Here is a 23522-nt window from a genome sequence, read left to right as displayed (position 1 = left end):
TTTTTTCTTTCTTTTTATTATTTTAATTTGTGTGTGTGTGTGTGTGTAATAATATGTGTGTATGTGTGTGTTTTCTTAATAGCCTGGCAAAAGTGTAACACTTTCAATCTCATTTCCCCAGCAACCCATCAATATTTGAACACAAATGAAGACTGAGGATCGGCTGTAAGAAGATAGACCACTACTGGCACTAGAACGGAGTAGAAGCATGACAAGCAAGTATGTACAAGACATCCAGTGGTCCCCCGTCCATCCAGACACTTTCTTCTGCCTCTCTGCGGGAACTAACCAGGTGGAACTCAACCAGTTTGTTGTAGAACCACTAGCCAGCCAGGAATATTCAGGACATGGTAAGGTTTCTCCCAGTATATAGGCACAGCAAGAGGTTATATTGATTGGTAAGGTATGCTGTATGCAGGGGTCATGGAACTGGGGTTGCCCCTCCCTTCCCCCACCCCCCCCCCCCCCCCCACACACACACACACACTTTTTCTGATCTGTGAAAAAATAGATATTAAAAAAAAATCAAGAAAAAAGGGGAAAATTGCATTGATTCAAATACTCAACATTCTTTTCATTTCAAACTGAAAGAGATTCACTCTTTATGAACAAACTACCACACGATGACTTTTAAAAGTGAATACTTGCTGTAGCAGTATGCAATATTTCCATTTTGGAGCAGAAATATTAGAGATGTATTGAAAGAATGTTTTCTTCCCTTTTCAATTCCAGGTTTTTGAAGCAAGTGTATTCTAAGGGAGAGTCAAGTTCAGAAAGAAAGAAGTTTTAAAGAAGCATGTAACAAGTATCTTTTAAATGCGAATGGATTTTTTTTTTTGGGGGGGGGGCACAAACTCTGAAATGGATGCTTTTGATTTCTTCAGTCTTGGTGTGAATATGATTATAGGAAGATACTCTGTTTGAAGCTGTCTATGTTTATGAACATATGATTTATATATGATTAATGATTCTTTTAAAGTTGATAAAAACAAATATCATTGTTCTTTTTTAATGTCTTTGTTTTTATTTCACATTTTACAATTCATACAGAGCACAGTCTTTATGAATATTTCTTGCTTTTATCCGCTCAAACAGGCTCCCCCAAACCACAGGGAAGGCAGATTTCAGAGACAGGGTTTGCCCGGCTGCACTACTCAAAGTCAGACCTGTTCACTAACAACAACAAAGAGGAAGTTCAGAGAATAAAAGTGAGGACCATGTACAAGCAGCGTTCAGTCAGTAACAGTCAGCTGACTGGGAAAGTCTTAATCACATTCAGACATATTCTACAAGATCAAGTAGACACATAAAGAATGTCTTAGAGATGAGTGAATTCTTATAAGGTCAAGTATAAAATTTCTGACATCTGCAGACCTTTTGATCGGGACTGGGGCAGTGCATACAAATTTGTTCAATTTTTCGGATTAAAAGTTGTGAAATCTTGCAGATGCGTCAAGATGACAGTGTCCTAGTCGTTATGGAAATAAAACACTAAGCTCATAAATCAAATGATTTACTACCTTTCTCGGATAGATGTCAGTTCAATTGTAATGTGTCTACTTGTGGTTCAATGCAATTAGTTGTGCATAAGTGAGTAGAATGTTCCTACCTCAAAATGAAGGAAAGTTATTCATTCAGAGGATATTGTGCATTTCATGTCTTTGTTATATGGCTGATGCAGTATGACTTGCCATGAGACACTCTCTTAGTTGTGACTCATGGGCAAAACACATGGAGCGTCATGGTTATGTATGATCCTCTCATTCCCATTGCCAAACTGTTTGTATACTGTACCAATGGGAAATTTAGGTGGTGGTTCCTAAAGGGTTAATGTCCTTGTTCCCCAGTGCTTTGCTGTCTACCCCAAGGAGATGCCAGAGAATCTACTGGCAGTGGGTCTGTCCACAGGGAAGGTCATGCTGACGTCCTTTGTGTCGGACCCACATAATGACCCCGGGAACCTGATCGGGGCTGCCTTCCCTCCTAAACACTCCAGACTGTGCACAAACCTGGCATGGAATGCAATGGACCCAAAACTGGTAAGATAACTTTCCTTTAGCACTTTAAGAAAACACCTTGATATGATTTGTTATCAAACAGTTAAGATAGTTTATAGCAATGTAGGGTATTTATCTGATGAAAAAGAAAGAGAGAATAATTGCTCCTAGAGTATTGACAATACAAGTCATTTGTGAACCCCAACTTTATTCGATGCTTTACTTTATCTTCCCTCAAGGAGATATATGGAGTAGATGTTTCATTTGTTTACATTCTAGATGCTGCTGTTGTGAAGTTTTTCCTTTTTTTTTCTTTGAATCATAATACTAAACCAAAGCCATACATATTAGTTTAGTCAATAGAGAAAGGAATGTTGTAGTATGTAAAACTAGATAGGGAATGAGGCAATTTTTTTTTTTAGGAAAATGTTCACCACTCGTAATTCAACTGTGAGTAGTGAAGTATGCAAATTCAACATCAATAGTATTGACTGCAATTTCATACTTGAAATTTTATACTATGCCTGGCCATGTATTGTAGATTCTGTTTGACATATGGGAGATAGAATGAGGGGGAAAAATCATTAACATAAACCTATTAATCAGGATCATATTAAGCAGACCTCCCAACCATTCTGAATTTGGAGGGGAAAAAAAAATCTGAATTTGACCATTCCTAGCTCTTGTTTCAATAGGAGTTTCGTATTTTTCTTGATAAATTCTCTAAATACTATTATGGGAACTGCTTTTTACTTTCTTTGCTACACTTTGAGCTAAAGTCATCCTTATTTTTTCAGTCAGAAAAGTTGGGAGGTCTGTATGAAGGTTTGATGCATGCTTCCTCAAAGTTTTTCATGGCAGTTGTAATTTCTTACCAAGGCTTTCTTTAGTCCTACTCCTACCTGTCTTAAAAACTATATTAGCTGAAGTGAATAGTAGAGCAACAAGAATTTAAAAAAAAAATCCACCAAATTTGATGAATTCTGATGACATTTTTTGATCATTAACATGCCTGACTTTGAATCATTAACAAATTGGTCCATCACAGATCATTAGAAATTGAATCTTTGTCATATTTTATGCTGATTCTAAGCTATTTTGTGTACCAGTTAGTATTTATTCTCCTTTGATTATGATCACAGTTGGCCGTCAGCTTTGACAAGTACCGCACTGACTGCAGTTTGTTAATATACGACGTCAACGCAAGACTAGGTATGTATTCTTTGCCTATGCTGTAATTCTCCACAATACTTATGCATCATCATGTTTGGCATGTATTCAAGTAGCTTGTGACCATGACAGTCACTACGGACTGGTAATTAGATATGCACTAGATGTCTGACACCTACTTATTAATCTCACACTAATGTACAGCAAGTATTTTGATAGGTGTCAGAATCACTTTCTATCTGCATGTCTACAGTGCATGTGTCCAAGCTACCTTTTTAACCCTCAGTGAGAGTATTTGTCAGAGACTCCAAACCCAAGCATCTCTTGTATGGGAGATACTCCCACTTGGACCCCTTTAGTAAATTGGAGACTGTGATCGCGTGAACATGCGCATTTTATTATGACATATAGCTAGAGTTGAAAAACTCAAACTCCAGCGGGAGAGTTGGAGATTTTTTTTTTGTGTGTGAAAATAACCTCAGAGGAGGAGATTTGGAGTCTCTGATTTTTGTTTTTGTTTGAATGGAATTATTCAAATATTTAGAAAAGGATTATTATCAGAACATTTAGGAATATGGCTGTTTTCAAAAGAGATAGAGTACCGAGTAAATAAAAAGAAAACACTTGATTTTTTGATGTAGCATTATTCATGCTATGCTGCTCCCAAGGAGCACAGAACGAAATATGATTGGCCAAAGATTACAGGAAGGGGAGAAAAAGACAATTAGTAAAAGGATAAGTGACCCCTAGATAGAGCCTTCCTATGAACTGCAATGACAAGTATTTAAATATCTTCCATGAAAGTGTTTTGAAATGATCTGACCAGGAATAATTCTACTCATAATGTCCAATCACTTCAGCGTTATGATGCTGCCCATGAAAATGCAAATGCTACAGATTTGCTATTGTCCTCTTATATACTAGTAATGCTTCAATTCCAATGTCCATCCATGTGGCTGAGTAGTTATTCTGTAAAGTTTCCAGTCAAGAGTGTCTGTGGCAATTTAGTCTCATGTTTCCTCTCTTCTTCCTTCAGGAGCTGGTCAGTCGAGACCTCTTTCAGTTGGCAGTGAGCGAGACAAGAGGGCTGTTTCAGAACTAGGTACGTTCCTCTATCACTGACATGTCTGCTCTTACTCTTCATTTCATTGCTGTGGTGGGAAGGTCACTGATTTAATGGCGGATCCAGGCGGGGGAGCACCAGGCACATGCCCCCCTTTAATTTTTGTTAAAATGAAAGAGATAAAAGAAAAAATGGGGGCGTGTGCACCCCCCTTTCATTTTTGTAAAGGCGCCCCCCTTTTACAGAATTCCTGGATCTGCTCCTGCTGATTTGACTGACGGACAGTTCTCTGCAAGGATTCTATGAGATGAAAGATAACACAATCTTGATACAAGATTAATGAAATGTCAGAGAAACATACACATTAAAAATTTACTCTATTTGATGATTTCCCTGTCTTCTTGAGAATGCCAGACAAGCTAGTTAGATCACCCTATGAGGGGGTCATTAAAAAAAAGAATGTAATGAATCAAACTTTAAACTGGTACATCTTATATTAGCTGGGAAATAGTATAAATATCACCAAGTGTCATGACCCATTTTTACCGCATCATTTATTGTATATTACTTTTGCATATCAGATCTGCAAGATGAATGATCAACTGTGAGTTAAAGAAACCAATAAGTATTCATGGTATGCCCATGACAAAGAACGAAAACCTTTTGCCATTACCTTTGTACCTCATTCACAGTAATGCATGTTTGATACACGGAAAGGACTATAAAAGATATAACAGTGATACCCAGCGTAGAAATTGGTTGATCAATACAAAGACGAGCCAACTGTAAGCTAAACCAAGGCCTCATGCAGTGTTGTACACTTGTCTTCCAAACCAGTGAACAGTGATGCCCTTCACTCCATGTCTTGGATACCACACCAACACCACAGCATCATTGTTGGAGTGGGCCAGAAAAACCTCAGGCTTTATGACATAAGGGGTAGGTATCTCCTTCGTTTATGTACTTTGAACAGAATGTTATTTTGAAGTTAGATGCATCGCTCTCATGTTCTCACATTCTACCAGTTGACAAAAAGAACAAAGAAAAGAAGAGAAAAAAGATATGATAATGGTTTAGTTGTAAGAGAAACTGAATGTGATATTTAAGACTTCCTGCCTATACCTGTTGCATTTACTTCTTTGAGTACCAATGGAATAATATAGTTGTAACATTACAACCTGCATAATCCACCAGTTACATTGTAGTTGATTGAAGAAAAGTGCTGTCAATTTCCAGTGGCACATATATATTTGCTATTGTTTGTGTAATATTTTGTAATATGGAAATGTTCAATAAATTTTGTATGCTATTATTGTTACACCGATGGTATTGATAGTCAAAATGATAATAATTTTGATCTGGTATACTTGTGTACTTTAAAAGGCTTATCTTTATAGTCAAGACCACTGCCTCAGTTTCTGCATTAAATAATAGAAAAAAAAGATATCAAGCACACTGGTGGTCTTTGAATTCACTGTAGCATACTGAATTGAAGTAGAAGTACTGGTAACCACAAATCACTTATCATGTACAAGATGATGTCTTGATCAGATAATTTGTTATCTGTATATGTATGTATTTGTAATGCAAGCATACCCTTAAAAAACTTGCATTAAAGCTATTTATATAGTAGATCATCTGAGTGTGTGTGTGTACACTTGACTTTCAGATGCATCAAAGTACAAGAGCAGCACCATCACCAAGGCAGTGTATGGAATATCCGTGGACCCCCTGTTTGAGCATCGCCTTGCCTCTTTTTACGAGGACCAGACCAGTATTTGGGATCTCAGGCACTTTGAAAAACCAGTATGTCCTTGCTTAATTATTGATAAATAAAATAAGAAAAATTCGAGCATTGAGAATTTAGGGTTTCTGGGACGAACACTGAACTAGGGCTTTCTAAAGCTCAGTCGGTAGAGCACCGGGCTAGCATCTGGAGGTCTTGGGTTTGAATCCCGATGGAATCCCATTTTCTTTGCTCAGTTTTCCACTAAGATAAATATTGATGGATATATTTTGGTGTTTGTCAAATTCAGTTTAACACTAATATTCTTATCTAAATACAATGCGTATATCTCTGAATGATAATTATGTAGAAGCAGAATGTGCCAAGTAATACTTTGGGTACTGTAACTAATGTAGCATATAGGAAGCAAGATTTGAGAAGAGGTGTTGAAACTGGCTCTGACATCAATGTTGAAACTGGCACCAATATCATTGCCTGATTCTCAATGAGTCTACAATGTTGCACAGTGCACACATGCAACTGATGAATGTGGAAATATGAGATATGTGACCGTGATATGCATGTTAAATCTTAGGGACCAGTATGGTTAACATAAAATCAAGTGTGGCAGGGAAAAGTAGTTAGTTTATCAGGTGGCAAAAGAAAATTTATGGCCATGTATTCACAAATTGTGACCATGTGAGATACCCTTTGCATGAACATTTATGCCTTCTACCTCTGATGCTTCTATTTAGTCTCCTTTTCATTTTTTTTTTCTTTTTAAAACTAAAGAACCTGTATAGGTATAAGTATTAACAGTTTCTGATCATAAGATTAGGATGAGGGTTGTTGCATTTTTGTGACCTTTCTGAAATGCAGTTCAGATTGATTTGTATTTTTCAGATAGATTACAAGGGTTAAGATCCATCAGTTACACTGATTGTACTCCTTTGAAGATCAACATGCAGTGATTCAGCATGTAATGACAATGCCAGTTGGCTAGCTATCCAAAATCTGCAGAATTATAGAGTATGATATCGCAGTGTAGTCACAGCAGAAACGGGAATGAAATGTTATTACTTGACTCAATTGTTGACTTTTTAGCTCACCTGAGCCAAAGGCTCAAGTGAGCTATTGCGATCGCCCTTCGTCCGGCGTCCGTCGTGCGTCGTGCGTCGTGCGTCGTGCGTCGTCCGTCGTCCGTCGTCCGTCGTCCGTCGTGCGTCGTGCGTAAACTTTTTACATTTTCATCTTCTTCTTGAAAACCCCAAGACCGATTTTCATCAAACTTGGCAGGTAGCATCCCTAGGGGGTTAGGAACTCAATTTGTTAAAATGGGCACCATGCCCCACCCAGGGGGCCCCCAGGGGGGCCCAAACCCCCCAAAATTAAGGAATCTGTAAAAATCTTCTTCTCTAGAACCAGAAGTGATAGAGCTAAGTTAATACTATGAGTTAGTACATTGATGACTGTAGTTTCAAGTTTGTTCATGGCAGAATCAGGGGTGCCCCCCTTGGGACCCAGCGGAGGGGGGTGGGGAAGGGTTCTAATGGGGCCTAAATTGTACCTTTTCATCTTCTTCTTGAGAACCCCATGACCCATTTTCACCAAACTTGGCAGGTAGCATCCCTAGGGGGTTAGGAACTCAATTTGTTAAAATGGGCACCATGCCCCACCCAGGGGGCCCTCAGGGGGCCCAAGCCCCCCAAAATTAAGGATTCTGCAAAAATCTTCTCTAGAACCAGAAGTGATAGTGCTTAGTTAATACTATGAGTTAGTACATTGATGACTGTAGTTTCAAGTTTGTTCATGGCAGAATCAGGGGTGCCCCCCTTGGGACCCAGGGGAGGGGGTGAGGAGGGGTCCTAATGGGGCCTAAATTGTACATTTTTATCGTCTTCTTGAGAACCCCATGACCCATTTTCACCAAACTTGGCAGGTAGCATCCCTAGGGGGTTAGGATCTCAATTTGTTAAAATGGGCACCATGCCCCACCCAGGGGGCCCCCAGGGGTCCCAAACCCCCCACATGAAGGAATCTTTATACATCTTCTCTAGAATCAGAAGTTATAGAGCTGAGATAATACTATGAGTGAGTACATTAATGACTGTAGTTTCAAGTTTGTTCATAGGAGATCCAGGGGTGCCCCTCTTGGGTGGGGGGGGGGGGGGGGTGGTTGGAAGGGTCCAAATGGGGGCCTGAATTGTACATTTTCATCTTCTTCCTGAAAACCTCATGATGGATTTTTGTCAAACTTGGCAGGTAGCATCCCTAGGGGGTCAGGATCTCAATTTATCAAAATGGGCACCATGCCCCACCCAGAGGGCCCCAGGGGGCCCCAATCCCCCCAAATTAAGGAATCTTAAAAAAAATTGGGCCTTTATTGTACATTTTCATCTTCTACTTGAGAATGCCTGGTCAAATTTTGGTAGAGCTGTGAATAATTTAGGTTAGTGACTGCGTGAAAGGTGAACTTGCGATTCTCAGGTGAGCGCTAGACCCGCAGGTCTCTTGTTTAGGTACTCAGCTTCAAGGAAGCCAGGCCAGTGGTCAAACTTGGTTGGTGTCCAACACGCTATGGAACGCTGGCATGTCTGACAAAGCAGAGCAGTGTCATCAAGCTGTACAACATTCAGCATGTTGGTGAGTCCTTGTGTACACCACATATAGTTTTCTACCCTTTGTATGTCAGGGGAAGTCTTCCAACGCGAGTTGATATATGTGGGACTGAAATAAAATACATATATTACACAGCTACTTTCCTTTGATGGAAATAGATGTGATGTCACAGTAACTTTATTTGTGTGTGTGTGTGTGTGTGTGTGTGTATTTTTTGCTCCTTCAATTAAAAAAAAGAGAGAATTACAAGATACCATATTGCCTCAAGGCTGTTATCAAGTCACGCAAACTGCTTGTTGATGACTGCCTCGTCCATGTGTACTTTAAAATATGATATAAATTTTTTTCTTGTACACACATAATCATAGTGTTATTCCTTATTTTAAGTACCTGGGTAATATTTTGTATTGTGATGAGAACAACATTTTTGATTTGTCATAATTTATTTGTACGAGTAAAGAAATAAAATAGATTGAAACTGAGACTGTTTAAGTACTAGTGTGGTATAAAAAGGGACTCCTTTGTAGCATATTATTCATAATGCTGTTTTTTTGTCACACTTGTGGTACCCAGCATTTATAGGAGGGGCACTCTGCTTTGTTTAAAATGCATTTTTGCAGAAATTATCTCTTTAAGATTTCTATTATCACTTTTACATTTCTATTAAGATCAGTACAAGAGAGGAGCATGGCGACATTCAATTTCTTGTGCTCAAGAAACTGAAGGAGCGTAGGAATTGAACTGTCATGTTAAGCATGTAGTATGCCTGATGACCTTGGAAGTCTTTCCATCCATTGTTCATTCGCTGTTTCAGGTCAAGATTTGGAGTACACAGAGAAGCATGTGAAACGTAAGTCAAGGTTTTCAATTATTCCAGCCTTGTTTTATTCAAATCAAGTGCTATGTCCAGACTCTCTTTGCGATGCAACAAATTCTTGTTTGTATCCATCGTCATTCTTGTCAGATATACACAATATCATTGTCATGTTACCCCAAAATCTTCTTGTTTCTCGTGCAATCTTTTTTTTTCAAGAAATAAAGCCTTTTGCTACTACATTATACATGTTTGTATGGCAGTACAGTGTATGTGCAAGGTCAGATAACCTTTATTTGGAAAGTTATGTGTAAAATATAATTAAAAGTTATGGTGAAATGTCAGCAGTAGAAAATATACAATAAGTGCCAGGCTTTTTCATCACAATTATTGTGTGTGATGGAGAGATGTAATACATGTAGACCACAGAGACACAACAGACACGAAAGACACATGCATACACACATACACACCCTTGGAATACAATGTACAGTCATATTTTTTAGTTGATATATTCATATGCTAAGTATTCGTAGTGCTTGAGTACTGTATACGGCGAATATTTCGCGAGGTTTTTATTTTCGCGAATTTCGCGAGTCAACTGCTATTCGCGAAATTCAAAACACGCGAAAATATTGACTCTGATCCTCATATGAATGTGACGTACACGTACACATTTCTCCGTTCAGTACAGGACTCCACGATTGCGAATTTAACCACTCGCATAATCTTCGGGAATACTCAATTCGCAAAAATTTAGACTCGCGAAATATATGGCGTATACAGTATCTGTTGCATGACTGCTGATGAATTATGGCACCTGCTTTAGCAAACATCACTCTCTTGAACCTGTTGAAGACTATTCCAGAGTACATCAGAGACTCCAACTCTCCCGCTCTCGACGGGAGATCTCCCGCTGAAAGCCGTATTTCGCAAAATCTCCTGTTCTCCCGCTTGAGATTTAATTTATCCCGCTTGAAATGATTTCTTACTTAGTGTAGAAAAATAAGCCTTAGATAGCACGAGATAACATCTAGAACGCTAGAGTTGGACCCCGGCAGCAAGGAACTTCGCGTTGCACGCACATCAAGTTGGAGTCTCCAGTTTGCTATAGGGGTTTCGGGCGGGAGAATCTCCAGATCAGAAGGTGCTTGGGGTTGGAGTCTCTGGTACATTCGGGCAGGTGTCTATGAGAAACATGTGATATAGCTAAAGCAGCTCATCCTCAATGTGTTGATATTTTACTCCACTGCAGCTAAACACTTGAACCAGCACCAAGTAGCAATGTTTTCATGGCATCCAAACCAGGAGAACAGAATGCTTGCCCTGTCACCAGGGGGCGCTATGCATGACATCACCATCTACGATGCAATATCACTGGTTAGTATCATAGAGATGCGTTTAGACGTAATCTGTATAGGGTGAACTTTTTCGGTTGAGATGAGGCTTCAGGTTTCTGAAGTCTTTGGTGGGATAGTGAGAAACCTCATACGAAATATGAAAGCGCATGTAATTCTTAGAAGGATTTGAAGTTGATTTGATGAAAATTGGTTTTAAAATAGCTGAGATATCCGAAACAAAGGGATACTTTCAAGGGTGTGACTCACCTTTAATTAGGATTGCTTTGTTTTAGTCTTTTTTTGTTGTTGATATCTCAGCCTTTAAAAAATGGTTTGCGTCAAATAAACTTTGAATTCCTATTAGAATTTATGCTCTGTGACATTTCATACGTGGTTTCTTAGTATCTTGCAAAAAGTTAAAAGCTCAATCCTCATCTCAGCCAGTACTATTCCATCCCTTTAAAGGGTGTGTACAGTTCTGGTTGAGGTGAGGATTTAGCTTTTAACGTTTTGCGAGATATTCAGAAACCACTCTATGAGATGTCAAAGAGCATGCAATTCTAAGGGGTATCAAAAATTTATTTGATGAAAATCGTTCTTGAAATGGCCGAGATATCCAAGAACAAGGTGGAACGAAAAGATCCTAATAAAAGGCCCGCCTGTCGCCTTTTATTGTTATCACTTCTTTGGATATCTCAGCCATTTGAAAACCAATTTTCTCCAAATAAACGTTGAATCCTGCTTAAAATTACATGCTCTTTCATATTTCATAAGAGGTTTCTCATTATCTCACTTAGGAATGTTCAAAACATGAATCCCCACCTCAACCAGTACTGTACAGTCCCTTTAAGCTACTGGTCACTTCTACAAACTTGCTTCATCTCAGTATGTGATGCTACTGCCTGGCAAACAGTGAATGATAAATGAATATACCAGGTGGGTTCCTTCTTTTCATATGACTGTTATACAAATCAACCAATACAATCATATGTGACCCTGCATCACAGAACCGTCAAAAACTCGCCAGACATGGATTTTAGTTAAGAGCAGATTCTGCAAGAGCAGACTATAAGCTGTAAGATTATGTTTACCTCAATCCGAATGGACTCTCCTAACCCATCGAAATATTGGAAAGAGTGCACGAACTCTGGAAAAGTGTGAACTGAGAAAAGAGGCTCTGAAGTAGAGGGTCTATTCAAGCGCTTAATCTTTACCAAACCATGCTGGCTGTGCTGTGAATGGGACAAAAAAACAGGATGTAAACCACTGTAGCAACAACAATGAAGGGATTATCAGATTAAGCTGAAATTGAGCAGGCTCTATTAACACATTCTGTCCATGATTAATGCCAACTTTCAAGGCGGTAGCATTATCCTTTCAAAAGTTATTAGAGTTGAAAATGAAGGATGTGCAAAGGATTTTCAAGAAATTAAAAGGAACCTCTAAGACATACCTGTTCACACTACTCTGCAAAAAAGAAAAAAAAAAACTGCTGAAAACACACTTTCCCATTCATTTTATGACCTAATACCTAAGAATAGAATAGAAGAAGAATAGCTTTTTCAAAAAATATGAAAAACTCTAGATTGACTTTGTTGACCCATTTCACCTTTTTGGAGTCCTCACATAAAATCAAGGGTTGGGACTTTTTGTTTTAATTAATAGTTTTGTGATGCACAGTCACATGATGTACTTTGACGCCGTGCATCAGTGATTAGACGATCTCTCTGTGAATCTAATTTCTTTATGATCTATATTGTTGTTTGAATGAGGACAATGTGCTGATGTGTGTTTTCTAGGATTGGTCCCCGCACACTGTGTGTGCTGTGGCATCAGGGAGGCAGCTTTTCTATTGTAAGTCAACCACCGAGTCATCAGACACTGATGAGGACATATCAGCTATCATGAAGAGGAGGGCAGGCAACGGCTATGGCATGGAGGTGGGTGGAATACAGCTAGCAATAGGTCTACGCACAAATGATTGATGAGTATTGATATGAGCCTATACAAAATTGTGTTATATTTCCTTTCAAATAAACATCTTGTCGGGAAATGGTACATGAGAAATATGCGTTAGTTGAAGTCTTGTTATAATGCGTACATTGCCTCTAGCATAATTTTCTGTTAACTCATGATATGACACTTGAAGAATGGTCAGCTTTAAGATACATGTGTGTATAGAAAAATCTGTTTATCTCCACCACTAAGGTTGCACTTTGTGCCTAAAGCAGGGCTCGACACTTACGGTGGCCCAATGGCCCAGGGCCACCAAAAATGCATGTCGGGCTACCAAAATTTCAGAAATAAAGAATTTGGTGGCCTCATCGGGCCACCAAAAAAGGTCGGATGTTTGCCTTTGGGCCACCAAAAATAAAAGTTAGTGTGGAGCCCTGCCTACAGTACAACCGTACTTTAAGCACCTATCTGATGTACAACATAATATATGCTGCCTTACAAACTGTACAGGAGCAAAATTATGTGTTAAAGAGACCTTGCAGATTGCTGCCAATTGTTTAACACTTAACGTGCCATGGTCGCCGAACGGCGACCTTAGTCCTGACGTGCCATAGTCGCTGATCGGCGAATAAGAAGAGCGAGAAAAACATTGGTCATTAAAGTTCTAGTGGTACCGTAATGTGTTACACTGAGAAACTGACAATGATATGTACTGGTAGCTGATAAGCATAGCCGTCGTTTCCACTAAAAATATGAGCATGCTTAAAATGGAAAATTTTGAGTAAATACATGATTTTTCAGCTAGATGTATTTTTTTTTTGTGTCGGGAAAATCCACAGGGAGCGCACCCTCAGCGAGATGTGTATGGATCAAAAGTCTCATTGGTAAACCACGCGTGTGTATGCTATTGAATCTGTGTGTATATTCTATGCGGTTCCACTCGCATTGTTCCGCTTGGATGCTGTCCTGCGGGAAGTTGCTTTGATTTTGTCCCTCAAAGAGAGTCAACTTTCGTTCGTCGGTCAAGTCTTTCATCCTTTTGTTTTGGTAAACGTCACTAATCGTCCCCACGCTAGCATAGGAATTGCGCGTGGACAAAGGGCTGCCGATTTCAATAGAGTATCCCCGCCCGCGGTCCGCTTAGACAAAAGGAGGATTAGTAGGTTCTTCCTTCTCAAGTAGACAAAAGACACTCTTCCAGGGCCGGGGACAATTACTTTAGTTGCAAATACAGGATCTGGGACTAAAGGACTCAGATTTGGGAATGAATTACTGAGGTAGAAAGAGAAATTGCTAAGACAAAATAAACTGCTAGTATCTGTGGAATCATACAATTCTAAAAGGCAATTTTGTTATCATTTGAAAGAGGAGATGTTGCTCTAAAACTTTCTCACAGAGTCAAGGGAGCGTTCTATTGAAGAAAAAACACGCCTGACTTTTTTTTTCCATACTACACAAAAATTTCTAATAATTTTTGTGATGTATCAATTATTTCTGCAATATTTCAGGTTCAGATATATATTATGGTAAACTGACTACATGAGACAAAAAAACAAACATTTCTTGATATATGCTGTGTAGAACTCAATTCGAAACATTCAATAGTTTTAGAGATATGGCGATTTTAAATTTTATTGTCAGTCCAGTTTCGAAACGTTCTGGCGTTTAATAGGTAAAAACCTCTGGCACGTTAGGGGTTTTGGGCCTGGCACATTAAGAGTTAATTGACATTTATCACCGAGACACAGCAGTTAGCAGTGCACCTTACAGCTTGTACTGAAATTTTGTACCAGAGACAAATATGTGCTGTGTACTATATATATTTATATAATCAACACAAATCGAGTCATCAATCTGTCTATAGTAGGTACCTGTTTTTACAGTTCACCTTTGAAGTTTACCTTTAGTAATAGTAGCCACTGTAGGCAGGGTTGACTGCACTTTCACACAAGAATTAAAACAGAGTGCTAGTTTGGGTCATTTTTTTGTAGGAAATAAGTGAGAAATCCGTGCAAGCATTGTAGCAGACACATTATGAGGAGAGTGGTTTTGTGCCATATAACTGCTCAATTGACAATTTGTTAACATCAACATGATTGTAAACTGATTATTCCTCATATTTTTGGAGAAGCAGGTAACTGGAGTATTTTGTTGATGTTATTTGTTTGTTGTTTTAGTCTTGCTTTGACAGAAGTCTAAATGTGTTCTTTTGCATGGGGGTTTCACTTGTGTAATTTGTCTCGTTTCAGTCAGCTGATTTGAGTAAAAATGCTGCCCTCGCTGGTGACGACCCACATGTACAGAAGCTGTGGCACTGGTTACATCATATCCTTTGGAACTCATTTGAATGCCATTTCACTCTGCATGGTTATGGGGTTTTTCATTTAGGGCATTTAGGATTTGAAGTTGTGTGAAAACAGTTATTTTTTTTTCTATCAGTTGAGATATAAATGTCAGTTTGTGTCGTTAAGTCCTCAAATTCATGCCGTCAATCCCTCGTTTGAGGCGAGACCCCACTTTAACGAAGCTAATGGGGTGCTATACCCCCCTAACGATTCTTTGTGGGAGAGTTGGGAGTCGAAGTATTTGTCCATTGCAAATTAACTCTCTGCTCAGGCGTGACAAACCTGGAGGCCAAGCCAGGGTTTAATGACTACAGCAGCTGTCGTATTACATAAGAGCATGATAAGGATATCTGCCTGTGGCAGACCATTCAAAGTGAACTCAATTTTCTCTATCCTTTCTAAAGTTTTCAATTTTATATTCTATTGAGAAATTCTATGGTCATCCATTTTGCATTTCGAACGAAAAAAATTGACCCATAAATAACGAGCTACATAGCCCATGCCAAAACCAAAACAATCTCCTCCTCTCGTCGCAGTGCCCCCCCCCCCCCCCCCCCCCCCCCCCGGCGCTGTGGCGATGACTGATGCTTAGATTAGGCCAAGGTCAAGAAACAGGTGTTTTATATCTTTGGTTTTTAAGTCATTGATTGCCAAGATATACACTGGCATTATTTACGGGGGTGTAGCCTCTTCAAACAAGAGATTTGCGTCATGATATTGTGCTTGGTTCAAAGTTCCAATAGTGACCTTTGCTGTGATAATTTTCATAATGTGTACTTCCATTTTTGGTATCATCATTGAATATTGATAATACATTGTTCAATTCTGTTTAATAGATGTTCCTTGTCACGTTAGTGCTAACAGTCTGGAAAAAAACAGCACAAACTTGGGCATTTTACGAAGACCTAAGCTACAGCCTGTAAACGTAATCTTATTTCATGAATATTTAAGTTTTTTGTTTGTTTGTTTGTTTTGTGTGTGTGTGTGTGTGTGTGTGTGTGTGTGTGTGTGTGTGTGTGTGTGTGTGTGTGCATTGTGAAACCCTATGTCAAATGTAATCCTAGATAACCATAACATGATTTTACATAATGTATTATATACATTTGTATACTGTATACTGGTATTGATAGTTATACTTCAACAGACATTTATACTCACACTACATATACAATGTGTGTATGGATGTGTGTGCATATGTGTCTATGCATTTTTATCAATCCATCTGCATGTATCTGTTGTGGCAATGTAAATTAGATGAAAGCAATACCTAGTACTTACTTTTCCTTGACACCCTGGTCATACGAATCAAAGCGCTGTGCCTCGTCAACCGCTCTACCTCCTCGCTGAAGTCGTCGGCCAGCTCGCTCTCCTCCTCAACGTCCTCCTCCGGGGTGCTGGATTTCTCCGGGGTGAAGCACCTGATGTGCAAGGAGGGGCCAGACGGCGTGGGGGGACTGAGGAGCAAGGTGGAGCCCCTGGCCTGGGAAGGGGTGGATGGTATCATGGAGTCTAACGTGTACAGGAACAAGGAGAGGTGAGTGTGTAAAGAGAGAGAGAAGAGCCAGACTGGGTAGTCATTGCAATAAGCTAATTCATATTTCCACTTTGCAGCAGAAAACAGTCAACAGGAGAGGTTGATACAGAAAGAAACCTGTGGTGGCTAATGGTCAAATCAGGGCTCCACATAAGCGGTGGCCCGAGCCAAAAAAAAAAATTGATGTCGGGCCACCAAATTTTAAAAAAGGCTTTAATTTGCAGGCCTGATTGGGCAACTAAGATTCAAAATGAATTGTTACTTTTGCTTTTGTTTCGGGCCACATGCACATATCTTTTCAGACCACTAAACTTTCAGATTTAAAAATTTTAGTGGCTTGAACAGGCCCACAGAGGGGAAAAAAAATGTAATGTCATTATTGTCAAGCCTTGGTTGAATATGTTTAAAGACATGAAATTTATTGTCTGCTGTGATGCAACTGTTATATACCGGTATACATGTATATTTCTCCCAAAGTTTATTACTCTTGATTAAAACCAGAGTAGAGAATATTGGAACACAAAACAAAACAAAAAGTGGAGAGTATGATTGCACATGTTTTGTGATGCAGCATACATGATGGTTCCACTTTTAACTAGTAGGGAATCCTGTCTGGCATTAGTCCTCCAAAGAACTGAGCAGAAGAAATTGATTATCTGTAATATTGAGACTCTTTCATGACTTCCACATGTAATTTATTACATGATATTCAATTCAATTCAAATTCAAATGATTTTATTTCCATATAAAGAAATTCAAAGTAATATACACAACGCCTATATGAGTTTACATGTAAATCTACAATTCAGTCTGACAGGGCAAACTTATAAAATCAATAAAGTATGCATTAACAATGCAAGAATTATGAACTTTCCTATGATGCATACAGGGTATGCACGACATTGACCTTTATTCTTTTTCCTTGAGTGTGCTTATTGTTTTTTTCTCCAATATTGTATTCCTTCATGCTCTTTGTTAAGTTGCTGAAGTGGCTGAAGCTGGTACTGTTGTTGAGTAAATTTGTCAGATACGATGATGCAGTATTGAAAATATTGATGTTTTAATATTGTGTTGGCATATTTTGTATGTCTCACTGTCAACTAGGTCTCAGGCTCTTGCACTGTGTGGTTGGGACTTTGATGGGGATCCAAACAGATTAAGAGAGTTTACACAAAGGTAGGTAACACAATTTTGTTGTTTTATCAAAATCACGAACACTGTTGCTTCATTCAGATTATTTTAGACGAAAAACAACAACAACAAAAAAACCATTGAATAAAATCACTATGGTGTTGCTTATGATGATGATTTTCATCATGATCATACTCATAAAAATAGAAATATTATTATCGTCACCATTATCACAATCTTTTTTATGATCATTCATTTAGAAGGATGGAAAGAATTAGTTAAAAATCTGTGCAAATAAAACTAAGTTGAAGAATTGCTGTGGTACAGTACTCTCCGCGTAATCGGGTATCGCTTAAACGGGTACTCTGTTTAATTGGGTAGTAATTTCAAAATCAGTTCCAATGCACATTAAAATTACCTGATAATCGGGTTGCCTCTCCGCATAAATGGGTAAAAAATTTTCTTCTAATCTAATTTCTACCCACATATTATCGCAGATATAACACTTCAAGAAATCATGAATGTCAAAATTTCCACGGCTAATCGCATTCTCTGTTTAATTTGCAAAGAAGACCTATCATTTGGGGAGTGATTAAACATGAAAACACATGTGCCAGTACCGACTTGCCACAAGTAAACGAACATTACACATGTAGGTGGCACTCACAATTACTTAGACAGACATGAGTTGAACAAACTTGCGCTCCTCCCTTGCTCCGCAACAAAATTCATAATACGAGATGTTTGCAAAGAAAATCAGGCCATGCACCAGCTCCAAAATTTTGCTTTAATTTCCCCAGTCACTTCTCGAAAAGTAACCCGACGTTCTACATGACTAATGCACGCAAAGAGACGTGTTCATTTCGGAAAACGCCTGCGTGTTAGCGAGGAGTCCATAGTCAAACGACAAAGTTTTCTGAAGACACATTGTCCATAAAAAGAGTGTAAATTATTGCTCGTAACTGAGCAGGTGTAAGGTATGATTAATGTGCCGTGCAAGCACGCGTGTTAAGCATACAGTGTAGATGTTTGGTGCACTGTACAATGCATGTACATACACATTGTGTGTGTCAATTGTGAACGAGACGTGTTCTTCTGTTAATTGGGTACTCCGCTTTATCGGGTAAGAAAAGCTCTGCTCGAGCCTACCCGATTATGCAGAGAGTACTGTATTATTTCTTCTGTGTGCATTTCAAACTTCACAACGTTTAATAGACAGGTGTAACTAGTCCCTTGGTATTGCATGACTCAAATATTTTGATTGCTGCATTTATATCATGTAATTTCTTGCTTTGAAGTTTAATTTTTCGGGACTCCAGATGCTATTCATGTAAGAGTGAAATAGACATCAGAATATGCAAAATCAACATGAGTCCTTCATTATTGATAGGTGAGCATTAAATTGTGAACATGTTTTTGGTGCCTTCTCAAAGGTTGGAGACTGAGGGCAAATTTGAGCGAGCCGCAGCAATCAGCATCTTCCATCTCAAGATCCGACACGGCATAGACATCCTCAACAGAGGGGCGGAGTATGCCAGAGGTGGGAGAGATATTCAAATTGATGTTATTTTATGATTTCATGATCAAAGGATGGTTTGATGATGACTTAATTTTTCCATGCTTTTCACCAAATCCCTCCACATTACATTCTGCTTACACAAGGAATCCCTCAGGACCTGATATTCTGTTCTAGTGTTATCCTTCTTTCTAAATTTTGTGACTGATTTCTGTCTTATGATGTACAGTGCTGGTTAGCTCCTAAGTAGAACTCCATGTAATCCATGTGAAGATTTGACAAACAGTATGTTTTTATGATGTTAAGTCAGTCCTTTTCTTCATTATAGTTTCGAAAATGTTTTCTGAATGCTATTTTGTAAAGTGAACTTTACAAACAGAAAGCATTTTCTCAACTATAATGAAGAAAAGGACTGACTTAACATCATAAAAACATACTCTTTGGCAAATCTTCACATGGATTACGTTTCAAATTTGAGTCAGCATGGACAGTATGGGCTAGTTTACCATATTTGAAGCCAAATGTGATTTTCACCTTGTGAATATTCTCATAATGTATCAGTACGTTTTTTGATCTGCAAAGGTTGGCAGCCTTGTGGTAAGGTAATATGCCTATCAGACAGTGCAGGCTTATTACTAGGTTAAGACTCTGAACAAAGGGGAAAGAAATGAGAGCAAGAAGGTCACACAATGGCATGTGGCCAGACCTTTATGTGGCAGCTAAAGCTAATAACTTTACATGTGATGAGAAATGTAAACCGCCATGAAAGTACTGAGAGACAGCGTATCTTGTTACATCATTTTTGTCGAGCCTACAAAAACTTGAATAACTCTCTACTGAGGACTTTACTTTCAATAAGTTTCAATCAAACTTGGAGGGAAGAGTGGTTATACAAAGTTACACATTTTACCAAACATGAAGGTCACCTCAAGGTCAAAGGTCACAGGCAGGGGTCAATGAACTTTAGGGCCCAATGTTAAGTTTTTACGGCGCGTTTCGATTATGGCTCATAACTTTTGATCCATATGTCTGTTTGTGACCAAACTTGGCTGGTGAATGTCCCTTGGGGAGTTGAAGGTCACCACAAGGTCAAAGGTCATAGGCGGGATCAATAAGCCTCCGGGAATTGGAAAAACATTAATTTCTTCTACGCGAATGGGCGAGACACATTTTGGCACTTGCCTTGTTTTCATTCTGAACTTGACAGAGAAGGACAAACTGGATCTGAATGCCGTTGCCATGGCACTGTCTGGCTTCACGTGGGAGAAGGACACCCTCTGGTGCTCGATGTGCAGCAGGCTGTGCTGTCAGCTGCGCAGCCCGTACCTCCGCGCCATGTTCGGTTTTCTGACGACCACGGACGACAGATACGAAGCAGTGGTGGTATGTTTGATGAATGGGTTTCCAGGAAAAGTGCTACATAAAGTCTGGGAGCAAGTTTGACTGCTTCTTATTTCTTGCAGAAGTGGCTGAGGGTCCATTACATGTAAATGTTTCTTCTTTGTTTTTAAGGCTATATGTTGAGTAAAAATCTCAGCAGAACAATGGACAGAAAACTATACCAATTAAAATGTAAATGAATGAAATGTATACTTGAATTCATCTTGATCATGAAAGAATAGATCTATTACTGGGCATCTAAACATGTAAAGATGCATCTCTGTGACAAGCTTTGATCTGTCATCACACACCACCCATTTTTTTTTTTTTTAATGAACCTTCCATTTTCTGTGAGTGGCTAGTTGTAAAGTTTGCAAAGGGATGCACTGCTGAACAAAAAACATTCAGGGAAAGTCATCAAGTGACCTTGATATTGTCACTGATTATATGCAATGTACCTGGTAAGCTGATGAGCTGCCCACAAAAAGCATGCGGTCCCCTTTGTCAAGTCAGACTGAAAATGTAGATTTGTGATACCCAACATCACAGCATGTCATTGTTTCTTTCCATACAGCGGGAAGCGGAGATCAGCATCGAGGATCGCGTGGCCTTCGCCTGCGTCTTCCTGAACGACACCCAACTGGTGACCTTTGTGCAAGAGCTGACATCCAAGGTCATCGAGGACGGGAACCTAGAGGGCGTCCTACTAACGGGACTGACGAGAGACGGTATCAACCTCCTTCAATCCTACGTGGACAGGGTGAGTGAGATGGCTACTCATGTGACCAATTTTCACACTGGTGACACATTAGCCTGTTGAGGACGAGTCCCGAGTGTACTCGGGCAAGTGTCTATAGAAAATGCGTGTTGTGGCAAAATCAAACCGTCCTCAATGGGTTAAATGCTTTTTTATAAGTCATGGGTGAAAGATCTGATGTAGACATTATCATATCATCATTATTAATTGGCACATTTGAGTTTTACTGTATAGTATGCCCTTGAGAAAAGTTTAGAGTGAACAGGTGATAGTCATTAAATCTGCACAAAAATCAAAAAGAAAGTTACAGAACTATACCAGTTGAAAGAAAAAGAGGAACTTGAATCTCAAAATATAAATAAAGGAAAAATGTGCTGCCAGGTTAAGACTTAGTTTATGAATATATTCAGCAATGAAGCGACTTTTAAAAAAAAACTTTATAATTAAAAGAACAATTTTTAATGGACAACAAAGAGCTATACTATAGCAGTATTCTCTGATTCTGTAATAAAAATTGCAAGAAAATGATACATAACACCAAAACCACAAATATGGTTTCTTAAACTAGATGAGTTTTTGTGTCAAGTGTTCAGCTGCATATATTTAGGGGCCCCAAATCCATGTTCAAAGTCTAGTTGACATTCTTTCTGACATCAAAAAAGAGTAATTCTTTGGCAGTATTCCAAAGTTTGGGATCATAAAACGAATGGGACATTTTGATTTTTTTGCATTTTTTTCTGGAACACTTCTTTTTTTTTAAATGAATAGTGTGATACTCACTGTATGTATGTCTTTAGAGGCCCCTTTTCATTTCTTAAAAGCCCTTAACACACTCCTCCCTTTCAACTCTGGTATAACTTTTGAAAGGCTGGTGCTACTGAAGACAGTATGCTGCATTTAAAGTTGGTATCAGTCATGAACAGAATGTGCTGAATGGGCATGGAAAATTTCAGCTTAGTCTGATAATCCCTTTATTGTGGATGCTACAGAGATTTACATCGTGGTTTTTGTCCCATTCATTGCAATAGAGCACAGCATGATGAGATTAAGCACTTGAATACACCTTGTAGACCCTAAACTTGAAAGCCTCCGTACTCAGTAAACACTTTTCCAGAATGTGTGCTTTCTTTCCATAATAGGAAAGTCTGTCTGTATCGAGTTATACACCATTTTAAAGGGATCATACAGTTTTGGTTGAGACCTAATTTCGGGTTTCTAACATTTTTTGGTGAGATAATGAGACACCTCTTATGAAATATGAAGAGCATGTAATTCTATGAGGAATTCAATGTTTATTTGATGAAAATTGGTTTTGAAATGGCTGAGATATATCAAAAAAAGAGCAATTCTAAGTGGGGACCCACACTTTATTACGATTGCTTTGTTTTACTTTATTTTTGGATGTTTCAGTCATTCCAAACCCGATTTTCATCAAATAAACTTTGAATTCTTCTTAAAATGGTATGCTCTGTACTATATTATAAGTGTTTTCTTGGTATCTCGCAAAAAGTTAAAAGCCCAATTCTCATCTCCACCAATACTGTACCATCCCTTTAACCCTATTTTTACCCTATTTTTACTGAGGGGGGGTCAATTTGACCCCCCCTTCAGATCTCGGCCGCCGATCGCGCGATCGCCGCGAAATTTTGCCTGAAGATAGAGCTGGATGTCAACTACAAGATTACATGGTCATACAATAGAAAAATATTGCCTTTCTATTTTTAATAAATTAATTATGCAAATTTGTGCATGAAATCATATTTTCACCTATAACTCCATTAAAAAGACTGGAGGATTAATAAATTTTTGTGTCAGAATTCCTCAAGACACATCAAACAATTTTCGTGTAAAAAAATAGCACAATCGATATCAATTTCTTTTGTTTTTCATTGTTTTGTTAATTTCTTATGTATTTTATTGTTTTTTCGACCTTTGGTTTTCTATTGTTTTTTTGCCAAAATTTGTTGGAGGCACTTTTTCAGGCTTATCTACACTAGAATTGATTAATTTCAATGGTTAAAAGCTGAAATAATCTAATTTATATATCAATTTAACCAAAAAACACAATTTGCATTGGATTTGCACACGATATCATGAATTTGAGCTGTTTTTTGGTTGACATGCATATGCAAAACATTACCTAACTTCAAAACGGTGTACCCGGACGTCGCAAA

The 23522-nt window shown here is 38.6% G+C and overlaps 1 protein-coding gene across 1 annotated transcript in view; it reads left to right on the top strand.

Annotated features, from left to right (window-relative positions):
• The first annotated feature begins 205 nt into the window (after positions 1-205).
• The window catches only part of LOC139733388 (GATOR2 complex protein MIOS-like), a 39758-nt gene continuing 16441 nt past the window's right edge, over positions 206-23522 (top strand). Inside the window, exons 1-17 of the mRNA XM_071644217.1 lie at positions 206-350; positions 1096-1208; positions 1848-2039; positions 3140-3209; positions 4204-4269; positions 5068-5169; positions 5900-6036; positions 8476-8599; positions 9390-9425; positions 10645-10769; positions 12529-12669; positions 14935-15010; positions 16333-16564; positions 17669-17740; positions 19129-19244; positions 20431-20594; positions 21166-21351. Of these exons, the coding sequence (XP_071500318.1) occupies positions 209-350; positions 1096-1208; positions 1848-2039; positions 3140-3209; positions 4204-4269; positions 5068-5169; positions 5900-6036; positions 8476-8599; positions 9390-9425; positions 10645-10769; positions 12529-12669; positions 14935-15010; positions 16333-16564; positions 17669-17740; positions 19129-19244; positions 20431-20594; positions 21166-21351 (2094 nt within the window). The 5' untranslated portion in view covers positions 206-208. The remainder of the gene's footprint in view (positions 351-1095; positions 1209-1847; positions 2040-3139; positions 3210-4203; positions 4270-5067; positions 5170-5899; positions 6037-8475; positions 8600-9389; positions 9426-10644; positions 10770-12528; positions 12670-14934; positions 15011-16332; positions 16565-17668; positions 17741-19128; positions 19245-20430; positions 20595-21165; positions 21352-23522) is intronic.

Source organism: Diadema antillarum, unplaced genomic scaffold, assembly GCF_040938485.1.
Source record: "Diadema antillarum isolate AM-2024a unplaced genomic scaffold, OU_Dant_1.0 seq00000474_RagTag, whole genome shotgun sequence".
Classification (NCBI taxonomy): Eukaryota; Metazoa; Echinodermata; class Echinoidea; order Diadematoida; family Diadematidae; genus Diadema; species Diadema antillarum.
Note: the sequence above shows the minus strand (reverse complement) of the source record. Positions and strands in the feature narration are given on the sequence as shown.